General features: G+C 42.5%; 2 protein-coding genes across 7 annotated transcripts in view; both read right to left on the bottom strand.

Annotated features, from left to right (window-relative positions):
• Window positions 1-3,882: 3,882 nt before the first annotated feature.
• Window positions 3,883-9,083, bottom strand: usp21 (ubiquitin specific peptidase 21). Its single transcript, XM_019890974.1, has 11 exons — window positions 8,225-9,083; window positions 6,722-6,778; window positions 6,530-6,647; window positions 6,335-6,449; window positions 5,910-6,029; window positions 5,776-5,840; window positions 5,511-5,698; window positions 4,783-4,861; window positions 4,593-4,700; window positions 4,294-4,408; window positions 3,883-4,130 (listed from the first exon to the last, which is right to left on the bottom strand). The coding sequence occupies exons 1-11, from the start codon at window positions 8,378-8,380 to the stop codon at window positions 4,037-4,039; spliced, it is 1,215 nt and encodes a 404-aa protein (XP_019746533.1). The 5' UTR covers window positions 8,381-9,083; the 3' UTR covers window positions 3,883-4,036.
• A 70-nt stretch (window positions 9,084-9,153) lies between these two features.
• Window positions 9,154-12,823, bottom strand: part of arhgef3l (Rho guanine nucleotide exchange factor (GEF) 3, like) — a 9,090-nt gene continuing 5,420 nt past the window's right edge. For all 6 annotated transcript variants that reach the window (XM_019890968.1, XM_019890969.1, XM_019890971.1 and 3 more), the window contains exons 11-13: window positions 12,182-12,352; window positions 10,689-10,881; window positions 9,154-9,591 (exon numbers count right to left, since the gene is read on the bottom strand). In XM_019890968.1, coding sequence (XP_019746527.1) covers window positions 9,344-9,591; window positions 10,689-10,881; window positions 12,182-12,352 — 612 coding nt within the window. In that variant the 3' untranslated portion in view covers window positions 9,154-9,343. The remainder of the gene's footprint in view (window positions 9,592-10,688; window positions 10,882-12,181; window positions 12,353-12,823) is intronic.

Genomic DNA, 12,823 nt, shown 5'->3' with positions numbered 1-12,823 from the left:
AACATGTAAACTTCACACAGGAATGCCAGAGCCAGAATCAAACCCATAACCTCTGCACCGTGAGGCGGATGTGCTAACCAGTCGACAATCATGCTGCCCTTATTATTATTATTGAAAGCACACTTTTCATGAATATGGCAAAAATGTCACTCAAATACACAGATAGAACACTTTAAAATACTTGCATCTAACTGCATGTTTTGTTGTTACCGTTTTGTTCCTGCCACACATCTCATGAATGTGGCCTGTGACACAAGGCATTTCAGTAAGGTGGCCTCTCAGCCTGAACACTGTTAGAAACTATGTAGAAGGACTACATAGAGTCAAAACGAGACAAAGAATGCACACTACAGTGGATGGTTGGATAAGTTTCAGGGATAAATGGTAGGAAATGGATCAATTCATGTGAATACAGGTGTTACAATGAAAGTCTATCTACAATGCCGCTTGTCTTCAATAGGGTTGTGGGTGAATTGGAAGTCTATCCCAGCAGACATTGCGCGAGAGACGCAATACCCACAAGTGGTCATCAGCCATTTGCTGACCATGTATACACAATTAACAGCCTTCAATGAACTTAACATGGATGTTTTTGGAATGTGAGAATAACCAGAGTACCTTAGAGAAAATACACACAAGCACAGGGAGAACATAGAAACTCAAGAGGTAAGCAGAGCTCAGATTTGAACCCTAGACCTCAGAACTGTGAAGTAGGTATGACAGTCGAACATAAGGCTACGAAAATGTATGTGGTCACCAAAACAAAACATCAATATTGTGCCATTTGTAAAAAACGTGTTCAAAACTATTTTTGTCCAGGTTTGCATGTGAAAAGTCACAGTCAAAAAGATCATGCTTTGAATCTCTAGCCTTTCTGCGTTGAGTTTTGGCAGAAACTCTTGATCCCATACTATTCACTCCCCATGCTTGCATGAGTACTCTCGGCATCCTAATTTCCTCCTGCATCCCATTCACTTATTTGAACACTTCAATCGTTACTTTCAATTTATGACATTGAAGTGATTGGGCCTGAAGTGAAATTGAAATTGTGCGGCCCCCATGCTTGTCAGCGTATTTTCCAAGTACAGTACTAAAGACTTCGCATATCCCAAACACATTCATGTTAGCTTCACTGAAGACTCTATTTTGTACATACGGTAGGTATGAATGTGAGTGTCAATGGTTGTTTGGGTTCTTTACGTGCAAACAGTTCATGGTTCAACCCGCCAAGAGTCAGCTAAGTTAGGTTGCTATCTACCAATGACATAACATATGATAAGCACAATCAAAGTGAATCGATGTGAATTTGCTTTAAAACATTTTTTTTAAAGTGGACCTTTATTCCTTTTTTCTATTTACACCCACTTCCACAGAATGGTGGCATAAAGATTGGAAACAAAATAATATAATATTATGACACGATTGGGCGGCACGGTGGGCGACTGGTTAGTATGTCCGCCTCACAGTGCAGAGGTCATGGGTTTGATTTTGGGCCCCGGCCTTCCTGTGTGGAGTTTTCATACAATACAATACAATACAACACAACATTATTTGTACAGTGCATTTCACAACAGCTGCAGATGTAACAAATCACTTTCCAAATAACATAAAACAACAATAATACAACAACAAAAGAAGTTGAAAACCGTAAATTAACTCACAAATTAATAAGACTAACAAATATACAAAAAATACCAGAGATCAACAGAACATTGTCAGTCTCCTGTTGGGTTGAAAGTCAAGGAAAAAAGATGTGTCTTCAAATGAGTTTTAAAAATGGACAGGGAGGGGGATAGCCTAACATTTAATGGCAGGTCATTCCAGAGGGAAGGACTGGCAACAGAAAAGGCTCGATCCTCTCTGAGGTTGCACTTAGTCCTCAGCACCTCCAGTAGCGTCTGGTCCGCAGACCTGAGGCATTAGGCAGGTGCGTAGCGGTGGAAGAGCTCAGGGAGGTAAGCTGGGGTGAGGCAATTTAAAGATTTGCAAACAAATAGAAGTATCTTAAAATGAAGTATCTTAAAATGGAGTCTAAAATACACTGGGAGCCAGTGAAGGAAAGCCAGAATTGGGGTTATGCGCTCCTTCTTAGAAGCTCCAGTTAGGAGGTGAGCAACAGCATTTTGCACCAAATGGAGACGCTTGAGGGAGGACTTCCTGATTCCAAAAAAGTGCATTACAATCATGTAGCCAAGACGTGATAAAGGATCACCGTTTCACTGCTGCTGGGAAAGGAACGGCTTTACCTTTGCCAGTTGCCTAAAATGAAAGAAGCTGGATTTAACATCAGTACCTAATTGCCCCTCCAATTTAAAATCACTGTCCAATTTAAAACCCAAGTTCGAGACAGTTGGCTTTATATAAGACTCCAGGGGGGCCCAGGTCAGCAGGGTGGGATGTACAAGGGACCAAACACCGTAACTTCTGTTTTCTTTTCATTGAAATTTAAGAAATTCAGTGACATCCATCCACGCTTTAATTTCCTCTAGACAGGGCAAAAGTGGTCTGAAGGACAATGCATTCTTTTTGCTCAGCAGGACATAGATCTGTCGGTCATCCACATACCAGTGGAAGAAAATACCATGTTTTCTTTGGATGGAACCTAAAGCCAGCAAATACAGTGAAAAGAGTGAGGGCCCCAAAATAGAACACTGTGGAACACCATACGACAGAGGGGCAGTACGGGACTCAGACTGTCAAACCACTCTAATGCCCACCTGGTCCTGAAAACGAGCCAGCAGAATACTGTGGTCCACTCTACCGAATGCTGCGGTTAGATTCAACAAAATGAGACACATTTAGTATCCGGTCTCATTTGCCCGGAGGATATCATTAAAAACTCGGAACAGGGCTGACTGTGCTATGCATCATCTTGAAAGCTGACTGGAAAATCTCCATGACAGTGTGCTTATCCAAGAAAGAGTTTTACTGTGTGTACCACTTTTTCCAGAATTTTTGAAATAAAAGGCAGCCTGGAAATTGGTCTAAAATTAGTCATCCCATCTTGATCAAGGCCAGGTTTCTTCAGCAGGTGTTGCACTACAGCATGTTTAAAATGTTGGAGGGCGACACCAGAAGACAGACTGCTGAAACCAATTGACCAATACTGAGGAAAACCTCCTTATAGAATTGAGTCAGAAGGGGAGCCGGATGGCTTAATTTGGCAAATCACATCCTCCAAAAAAGTGAAAGAAACTGCTTCAAAGGAATCCCACACTGTAGAACAAAGAACGTGGACAGAGGGGTCAAATCCGGCATTCACAACAGGAGCGCTGTATCAATCTTGTCAATGAAAAACTGCAAAAATCTATTGCACATTTTAGGGGATGATATGTGCAAATAGGCTGACGGGTCTTAAGTGCAGAATCGATAGTTTTGAATTGAGCATGTGGATTATGATGATTTTCCTGAATAAGATTTGACACATGTTCCTTTTTGGACACTTTCAATTGGCTGACAAACGGTTCAGGGTGTACCCTGCCTACTGCCGGGTGACAGCTGTGATAGGCTCCAGCACGCACGTAACCCTCATGAGGATAATACTGTTCAGATAATGGATGAATGGAAATGCCACGATTGTATGATAGTTCCATGTCCTTGAGATCTTGAGCAGAGGTACTTGATCTTATCCAGGATGAATCTTGTCAATCATGAAAGCTTTGCTTCAATGTTCACATGCAGGCATCACAATTTGGGCATAAATACTCTGAAGGAAAATCAGCTGTTTTATCCCCCACTCTCTTCAGATTCTTCTCCTTGACAAAATCATTTCTTCACAATGCCCCCACCACACACACACACACACACAAACACACACACACACACACACACACACACACACACACACACACACACACACACACACACACACACACACACACACACACACACACATTGTGGTCCCGATTTATCTAATCTGCCTCTTTAACTGCACATTTTCTTGGGATTGAAAAATTGATGAATGTGAGCATGGCTGCATCGCATTGGTTTCCGTGGTCCTTGACGGTAAAAATGTCTCTGACTGCCTTTCAGGGGTCTATTTCCTTGTAGTCATGGCGTTGTTACTGCGTTGATAGAATAACACGTAGGCTTGATTGGTCTGAAGCTGCGTCTCAGAAATCGCTGACACACTGTGGGTGGACAGTGATAAATCATGAGAAAGAAGCTGCTCCAGTTTAGGGCAAAACGTGCAGTAATACAAGTGCATGCAAGATAGTAATGAGAAGTAAAAATGCATTGCAGCTCTGTAAATGGGTAGAACATTGCATAGAAGAAAATGTTTTGCAGTCTCACCTGGAGTCATTGTAGTAACACCATCCATTCTCATCAGAACAACAGGCTGTGTAGTGACCCATGTTGACAGTCCCCACATGGTTACATATTGCATATAAATCATACAACACTGCTCCTTTAGGGACATACAGAGACACAAAGATGATTCTTTCAAATTCTAACAGATAGATACATTACAAAATAAAAATCTGTTGGACTGTCCCATATTTTACAGACAGCTTACATTTTTGTGTACTTTTCTTTCCTTTCAACGACAGTGACACACACACAGCTCACTTCCATATAAATGGAAGTCTTACCACAGTCAATAGGTCCGTAGGGCCCAAGGTCAAGGTTGGTGAGTGGGAAGGACACATAGGTTGTGCTTTTACTGATCGACCACCGTGATGTCGTGAAACGGTTCAGATCTAATGGAGCGTGTTAAGTGTCATAGTGATGTCATTCACGTAAGCAAGCTGGTTAATCAATAAGAAGTATGGTTGAGGATACGTATCACAATAACGTGGGGGAACCTCTGTATGGACAGCCGCTTGGTGCTTTCTGTATGCCTGTTGCACCTCTCGCACATCTGCAACACATACACTTGAAAGTAAATTGCAAACAAGCTCAAAGAAAATTCCTCGCTTCGTCATCTATGTATAAAGCCCTCCGTTATTCATCAGCTTTGCTTTCATATTTTTTGTGCGAAATGGGTGTGGGATTGCAGGTATGACAATTTCTGCCAGGTTTTAGTGCAGCTCCTATCAAAGGAGGTTGTAATAACATGTGTGGAATGTGGGCTGGCTTTGTCTTTAGGAAATAAGCAGGAATGCCTCAGCGGTGTGGTTGCCACATGTTATGACAACACACACCTCCATTCACGTTCACATTCAGTGAGTGAGCTATAAAAGCCACCATTGAAATATACTCAATAGCTCATAGTGCTACGTGAGTGGTCAGAGGTCAAAGTTGCAATTCACATGGAGAGTGCCTCACGAGTCACAAATTAAAAACGTATTCGTTCTGTAATGTTTGTTATTTGTGGTGCTTTCAAGGTTGATGTGAAGATCTATCACGAGTGTCAAACTTATTTTAGTTCTAGGGTTAGTTTGAGACCTCTGCTCTGTAATGCAGTATTATATATTTCATTCATTTTCACTGAAAATACCTAACACACAGTATAAAGAACTAATTACTTGTCAGTCCAGTGATCCCTTTTCAATTCTCCATGAACTCACTGGTGAATTCTCCTTGTCCAGTCTCTCCTCCTGAGAGAAGAGATCCAGGCACTCCTTCAGCGTCACCTCTCCAGTTGTGCAGCGTTTGGGGATGGGCAGCGACAGGTCGCAGAACACATCGAATGTGTTGGAGTAGTGAGAGCACACGGAGCAGTGTAGCGAGCTGCGCAGCTGGCCCGAGAACAGATCTGTCAGGAGGTCCAAGGCAGTTCGTCGTCACTTAATTGTGTCAAGAAGGAAAAGATGACGCCAGCGTGATTCTTACCGACGATCTTGCTGTCATCGTTGTCTAAATGCTTCTTCCATGTTGCAGCTGCCTCTTCAGAAATCCTGAGAGGGTTTTAAATGAAAGGAAAATCATCCAAGAGTCATGACTTTTTGAAGAACCTACACACTCACCTAAATCTGGCATATTTTTGCTCGGGGTCCTTTAGTGGCCGACGATTGTAGGGCTTGCGGTTGATTTCAGTATGTAGCTTTTCTAAAAGAAACCTGAGAAACTCCTGAGCATCCTGCTGACTGGAGAGACACGAATCAAACAAACAAAAACACACTTTGGATCGGCAATACTGTAATGTGCAATTCCCCCCCAAAATAAATAAATTACATTAAAAAAGTGAGCATGCGTGCGTATGTGTGTGGTATAGGGAGTTGTGGGAACATGTGGTGCAGGGATCCGAAACATTATTAGCTCCAACATCGAATATAAATTCTTCTTTTTGCTTAAATAAACTGGTAAAAAAGAACATTGAAAATGTAACCCTCGTTGTAAAAGAGAGCTTAAAGTCAAAATAGAAATAAAGCAACATGTACAGAATTCCTACCTATAACCACTGAAGTAAGGCACAGTGTCTCTGAAAATATTGTAAAACTGTCTTGGATTTACAACCGTGTCCTCTTCTTTTGAATTCCAAAGTCCGGACAATACCTGAGAGAAAGCTTGTATTGAAGGACAATAAAAATAAGTAAAAAGGAGCATGTAACCATGCAAATGAATGATGGATGATTGGAGGACTTACCTTCTGTGAGTCTAGGCTCCTCCTTGGAAAATTTGTCATGTTTGTAGGACTTTAAGAGGCAGTAGTCCCGCAGGCCGCGAGTGTGAGACAAACACTGGACTATTGCGTTCAAGAAACACTGAACAGCAGACAGACAGCAGAGTAACCATGCTGACCCCAAATAATGCTATGGGAAGAAAACTCTTCACTTACCGTGTTGCCTATGTTTCTCAGACCAGACCTTCCACTTCCTAATGCGAGGAGCACCTTCTGAAAGAGAAAAAAAAAAAAAAAAAAAAACGATGAGAATAAGAAACAAGCACACTAATTTGTGCATTGCATGATTTGACCTCTGTGCATCTTAACCGCAGCGTGTCAGTGCGTCTATTTGTGTGCATGCTTGGACAGATTTAGCCTTATCTCATTAGCAAAACAAGAAAGTCTAAAAGGAGGTCAGTGACAAACATTCATCCTATTAGAGACCAAGGAGTGCTGACAGGTGCTTAAACACGTGTATGTTGATGTGCAGCACGGGACTGCAACTTGCGGCTCTGGAGCTGCACATGGCTCTTTCATTTGCTGTGGTTCTTTGTGACTTATGGAAAACAAACATTACACTGTTCATTTTTAAAATATAATCTTAAATTTGAAGACCATGGTGCTTGTGTAACATTAAAAAAAAAACAAAAAAAAAAACTTCATTTTGTCGCTCAAAATATGTTTTACAAGCGCCAATGTCTGACACTGGGCACCGAGATTTACTGAGGTATTCGACTCCGGGTAGGCACACCATAAGTAAATCCAAGGAAAGAAAAGTTTCTGAAGAAAACACAATGCTGGACATGACCAACAATAAAAACAAACATCGCGCGCGCCTCACAGATGACATCTTACAATTGTGTACAAAAATTAAGTTGATGCCATACAGCCCTGCCATGCTGATGCTCTATATCAGGGGCCTCAAACTCCGGTCCTGGAGGGCCGCTGTTCTGCATGTTTTCCAAGTCTCCCTGTTGCAACACACCTGATTCACTGATTCAAATGATCAGATCATCAGCAAGCTCTGCGGAAGCCTGACATTGAACCTGTTCATTTGAATCAGGTGTGTTGCAACAGGGAGACTTGGAAAACATACAGGACAGCGGCCCTCCAGGACCTGAGTTTGAGACCCCTGCTCTATACTGAGGATCAGTAGCAAAAATCATATCAACCAGGTAAAATAAATATTCAAATTGGCAATTATTTGGCAAATATAGAAACGATAGTAGGTTTTACATTGTTATGTGAAATAGTCCTTTTTAATTCAAGTTGACAGTTGACCGTATGCTTCACGTGATAAAATGATGACGGAAGACAACAGTGTTGGTTTGCTCCATGGTGGAAAAGCATGACTTTGATTTCATGAACACGAGGAGGACCCAAATAAACTGTGACTATTTTATTTGAAAGTAAGCTTCAACCAAGCGTCCTGTTTCAGAGTTCAAAGTGTTTTAGCAGTTCACTGTTTCCTGAATGTAATATATATATATATATACACATACACATATTTGCAGTTTAAACCTCACTTTAGATGTCAAAAGTGTTTTGCGTTGTTTTTTTCTGTGGCAAACATACAATATGACTGATTAGGCTCATTTAAGTTTGCCTACCCTCATGCAGTCCTCAAATGGACAAAAGGAGGATTTGTTCCAGTCTGCATTATTGTGTGGCACACACCTCATTGTCGGCAACCAGCAGAAGCCCCATCAGGGAGGTATAGAGGACAGACTGCGAAATATCAGCTGTCTCTCTCTGCAGGCCGTTCTGGGACACCAGGTTTCGACACAAGGACTTGCAAGAACCCTCCTGGTTGGCGCCGTCGGCTCCAGGCATTCTGACGTGTCTACCACTGAGGCTCTCAAGCAGGGGGGTTGTTCTTTCACATGCGGGGTGAAGGTGATGGCAACATGATGGCAGCTCATAAGCCTCCACAGAGAGAAAAGTCACCCCTTTTTTAACAAATGAAGTACATCAGGGTATTATTGCCTTTCTTTGGAACTGCAGCTGAAAAACAGGATTAAGTATAAAACGAGCATCCCCTTGATTTAAGTCTATTCCTCCGATAAATCCAGCTGATCCGTTGTGACTGGAGGTCCTTCTTCGTCTTGCAAAGCAAATTGAATCAGAGTCTAACTATTAAGATCAAAATATTGTTAAATTGTTTAACAAACACTGGATATTAAGTCATGCTCTTACGCGTTCGAGAGTTTTGAGAGAATCAAGCATTCCCAATACCTGTTAAATATCATTAGCCTCGGTAAATAAAAAATTTGGACTCACCTGATCACTTGACCGAGCTTATCTGCGAACAAAGAGTCCCGACCTAAGCGTTCCCATCACCTGCTGAGCTTTTAAAAATGCATAGAGGGGATGTGTCTACTGTTTCACTGTGTGCTGTGTGCATGCGTGTGTATGTGTGTGCACGCGCGTTTGTGTGTGTGTGTGTGCTGGCTAGAAATGAAAGTCTACCTCTGTCGTGCCCTGTCACTGATGTCAAAAGAAAGAGGGAGAAGGGGAGCGAGAGAGAGAGTGAAAGAGGATAACCATCTCTAATCTTTTCTCGCTCCTTGTTGTCGGCTATACTTAGACACCACACCTCCAGTGTATTCTTCAACAAACTTTTATGTGCCAGTTTATTATTACAAAGGTTCACACATGGCAAATGTACATTCATTAACATAGTTCCAAAGCTATACAAAATAAGCCCATTCAGTGGGGTTCTCCAAGAGTGCAAAAAGCCCAACTCACAGCTGAACAGACACCAAAGAGGCCCTCCACAACATCAGCTCGCTTTACTCAGCGGCTGGTGACGTCGTCCATGTCGGAGTCACAACCGATGCTGAGGTCAGCGATGTGACACAGGGTAGGGTCAGGGTGGGGAGCCGCCACCGACTGTCTGCTCTGGGCCTTCCTGTCTCGAGACTGGACCATGGCCTGGCGTAGGCACGTGACCCACTGCTGCTTACTAAAGGAGTCGTTGCCTTGCAGGCTGTAGGAGTGGGCCTTGGAGCGCCCCCTGCTGCTCACACGAAAACAGTTTTTCACTACGAAGGCAGAGGACAGAGTAGGTGGAAGCATAGTCACATTCAGAAACATGCCAAAAAGAAATGGATTCACGTCTGTGACGTGCAGTCAGGGGAGGCAGGGTAAAGAAGAAACAAATAATGACGAGCTGATTGAGAAACTTTTCATATGTGATATATTTTAACTTTCCATAGTCATGCCAATGTATTCAATTGCATATTTATTTTGGCCAGGGTCAGAGCGAGATGGTGTCCAGGGGTGGCCCTTGTTACTCTCTGGTTGCCCTCCTGGCTACCCCAACATCAAGGGAAAGATTTTGATGCGTATGACTTTTCTAACATTTTCACATAGATTCTGTGTTTTTACACCCTTGATACTCTGCTACAAGTCATTTATAGTAATTGCGCATTGTATAGTAATTTTGGGGCATGGTCTCCCGTTTCCACTTAATTCATTACACGCCTTTCTTATACAGCGATTCAACCGTCTCGGCTTCTGACACAGCCACCACGCAGAACCTGGAAATATGTGCGCAACCATCAAAGAGGTCGGCGGAGCTTAGCAAACATCAGGTCAGAAAATACCAATTTAGTGGTTTTACATGTTAATGTTATTCATTCATTTCATTCATTTTCCGAACCGCTTGATCCTCACTAGGGTCGCGGGGGGTGCTGGAGCCTATCCCAGCCGTCTTCGGGCAGTAGGCGGGGGACACCCTGAATTGGTTGCCAGCCAATCGCAGGGCACACAGAGACGAACAACCATCCATGCTCACACTCACACCTAGGGACAATTTAGAGTGTTCAATCAGCCTACCATGCATGTTTTCGGAATGTGGGAGGAAACCGGAGTACCCGGAGAAAACCCACGCAGGCCCGGGGAGAACATGCAAACTCCACACAGGGAGGCCGGAGCTGGATTCGAACCCGGCACCTCTGCACTGTGAAGTCGACGTGCTAACCACTGGACTACCAGGCCGCCCGTTAATGTTATTTTAAACAGTTAATTTAATGCCAAATGTGCGACTCTGACTCATTCATTTGTAAATCTGATCAGTGCATCACCAGCCATATATCCCACTGCGCATCACCAATTCATTTACAGGCATACGCCTTACCTTTGTCATTGCCACCCGTGAAGGCTCCTCTGAAGGAACCCCCACCACCTGTTTCCCCATCTGGGATCACCTCCAGGTTTAAGGAGGCATTGGGAAGAGGTTGTCTGTAGACTTGGAAGACATGACCTCCTTCCCGGTCCTCTCCCGGTCTGGTCAGCACCAGAGCCAGTTCAAACAGGAATACATGCAGACGCTGACGCACGCACACACGCACACACACACACACACATGGACCATTTTTCAAAACTGAAAGTCAAGCAGCTCACATCCAATGAATAGTTTGAAATGGTACAAACTAGGATAAGCGGTGAACTGTCAGACGTTAAAACCAACAGCTAATGTACCCCAAAGTGAAAACAACAAAACCCCCCCAAAAAAAGTCAATTTCAGAATGATGGTCTTTAACCCCATGGACCTGTTTTGGGGTGAACTGAACAAAAAAGTGAAAGCAAAGCAAGCTACAAGTGACAAGCATTTATAGGAAATTTTGCAACAGAGTTGGGAGGAACCTTCTGAAGAATATTTGATTTTCATTGTAAAAAGAATGCCGCAAGTGCATTCAGCTGTCATGTAAACTTTCGGTGGCTTTTTAATTAGTCAAAAATTTTGAATATATTTTTGTTTTTAAATTGATTCCACAATTTCTTTTTTTTATTGTACGTTTGCTATATACTTCTATTTTAGAGTACATGAAGACACTGAACTGCATATATTTCTTTTACAAAAATAAAGGAAAAATGGTGGTGCTCTAAAACTTTTGACCGGTAGTGTACAATATATACAAACAATGTGTGTCAGGACTAGTGTTACGAAAGACGTTTTTGTTAAAAAATCCTAACTCGATTACCAGACGATCAACCATCACGTCGTCTTAAAGACCGTGCGGCATTTGCCCTAGATAGAAGAACATCACAGAACCTGTCTCTGTGTGATTTTTTTTTTCGCTCTTTCCCAAACTCAAGGGGAGTCATCAAGGGGACAATTTTTGAGTGTCATGGATGTCATCAAGATGTGAATGTGGATGACACCAAAATGTCAGTGATGAGAATACAGGCAGAATCCTCCCAGGAGTGCATGAGGGATCTGAAGTATGTATTTTGTGACACCAGTCCTGGCACTTTTCTGACACACCGCATATGTGTGTGTGTGTGTGTGTGTGTGTGTGTGTGTGTGTGTGTGTGTGTGTGTGTGTGTGTGTGTGTAGTCATGTATTTTAATGTCAGGTGTAGGTTACAGCCGCCCTAAATTAACAACACTATTACCGAAGTATTTTTTAAAATGTTTTTATAACACATCAATAGGTAGAATTTCTTTAACCCAAATGCTTTAATGCTTAAACTACTCAATGACATTCTAGTTGTATGTGTGCTTTGCAATTAACAGAAGAGCATGTAGGACTCTTCCTTTGAGAAGTTCTGTTCATTTTTAGATGAAAAACATGATTTCTTGAAGAGTAGTTTGCGAACCCCAACAAAAAGCAAACAAAATGTTACCTGGCCCTTATTGTTCTTGAGCTCCCCGTGGCAATAAAGGAAACGTGACTGTTGGATCTCTGGAAGCCTCTGGCAGTCTTCAATGTAGGTGAGCCCCCGCCGGTAGAACTGACACTCAGCCTCACCCGTCTTTTTGTTCACCTCCGCCACAATGCTATGGATCAATTCCAACTAAGCATAAATGAAGAAAAAACATTTTCAAAACAGGAACCGAAGAACCGACTTCATTGGTAGTGATTCATGCAAAGACCAATCAATTTGATACACACTCCAAAATGTGTTCATACCAGATTAAAAACATGTAATGAATAATAAATGATGTGCATCTATTTGAAAACACTTAAAATTATTTTACAAGGTAGGAAGAATAAATGTCAGTATGCAATTTAAAAAAACAAAATAAATCTCTGCAAGTGTTGACATTTTCAATTGATCACTTGTAAAACATCCCTAGGAAATCACTTTACACTCGTGGTGCCCAAACTTTTTGGACCAAAGATCTACTTTTCGTTCAACCAACCTCCCCAGATCGCCCCTTACCGCGCATGCGCACTCACGCGCGCACAACCACACGCACGCACGCGCACACACACACACACACACACACGCACACACACACGCACACACACACGCACACACACA

This window comes from Hippocampus comes, unplaced genomic scaffold, assembly GCF_001891065.2.
Source record: "Hippocampus comes isolate QL1 unplaced genomic scaffold, H_comes_QL1_v1.1 scaffold174, whole genome shotgun sequence".
Lineage (NCBI taxonomy): Eukaryota > Metazoa > Chordata > Actinopteri > Syngnathiformes > Syngnathidae > Hippocampus > Hippocampus comes.
The sequence above is the reverse complement of the archived record's forward strand: the minus strand, read 5'-3'. Positions and strand labels throughout refer to the sequence as shown.

What these genes read in the sequence shown, in the direction of transcription:
- usp21 (XM_019890974.1), bottom strand. Translation starts at nt 8,380, where the DNA reads ATGCCTGGAGCCGACGGCGCCAACCAGGAGGGTTCTTGCAAGTCCTTG. An exon ending in TGCTGGTTGCCGACAATGAG is followed by an intron (nt 6,779 to 8,224) that starts GTGTGTGCCACA and finishes TTTCTCTTTCAG; the next exon opens with AAGGTGCTCCTCGCATTAGG. An exon ending in CCTTACTTCAGTGGTTATAG is followed by an intron (nt 6,030 to 6,334) that starts GTAGGAATTCTG and finishes GTGTCTCTCCAG; the next exon opens with TCAGCAGGATGCTCAGGAGT.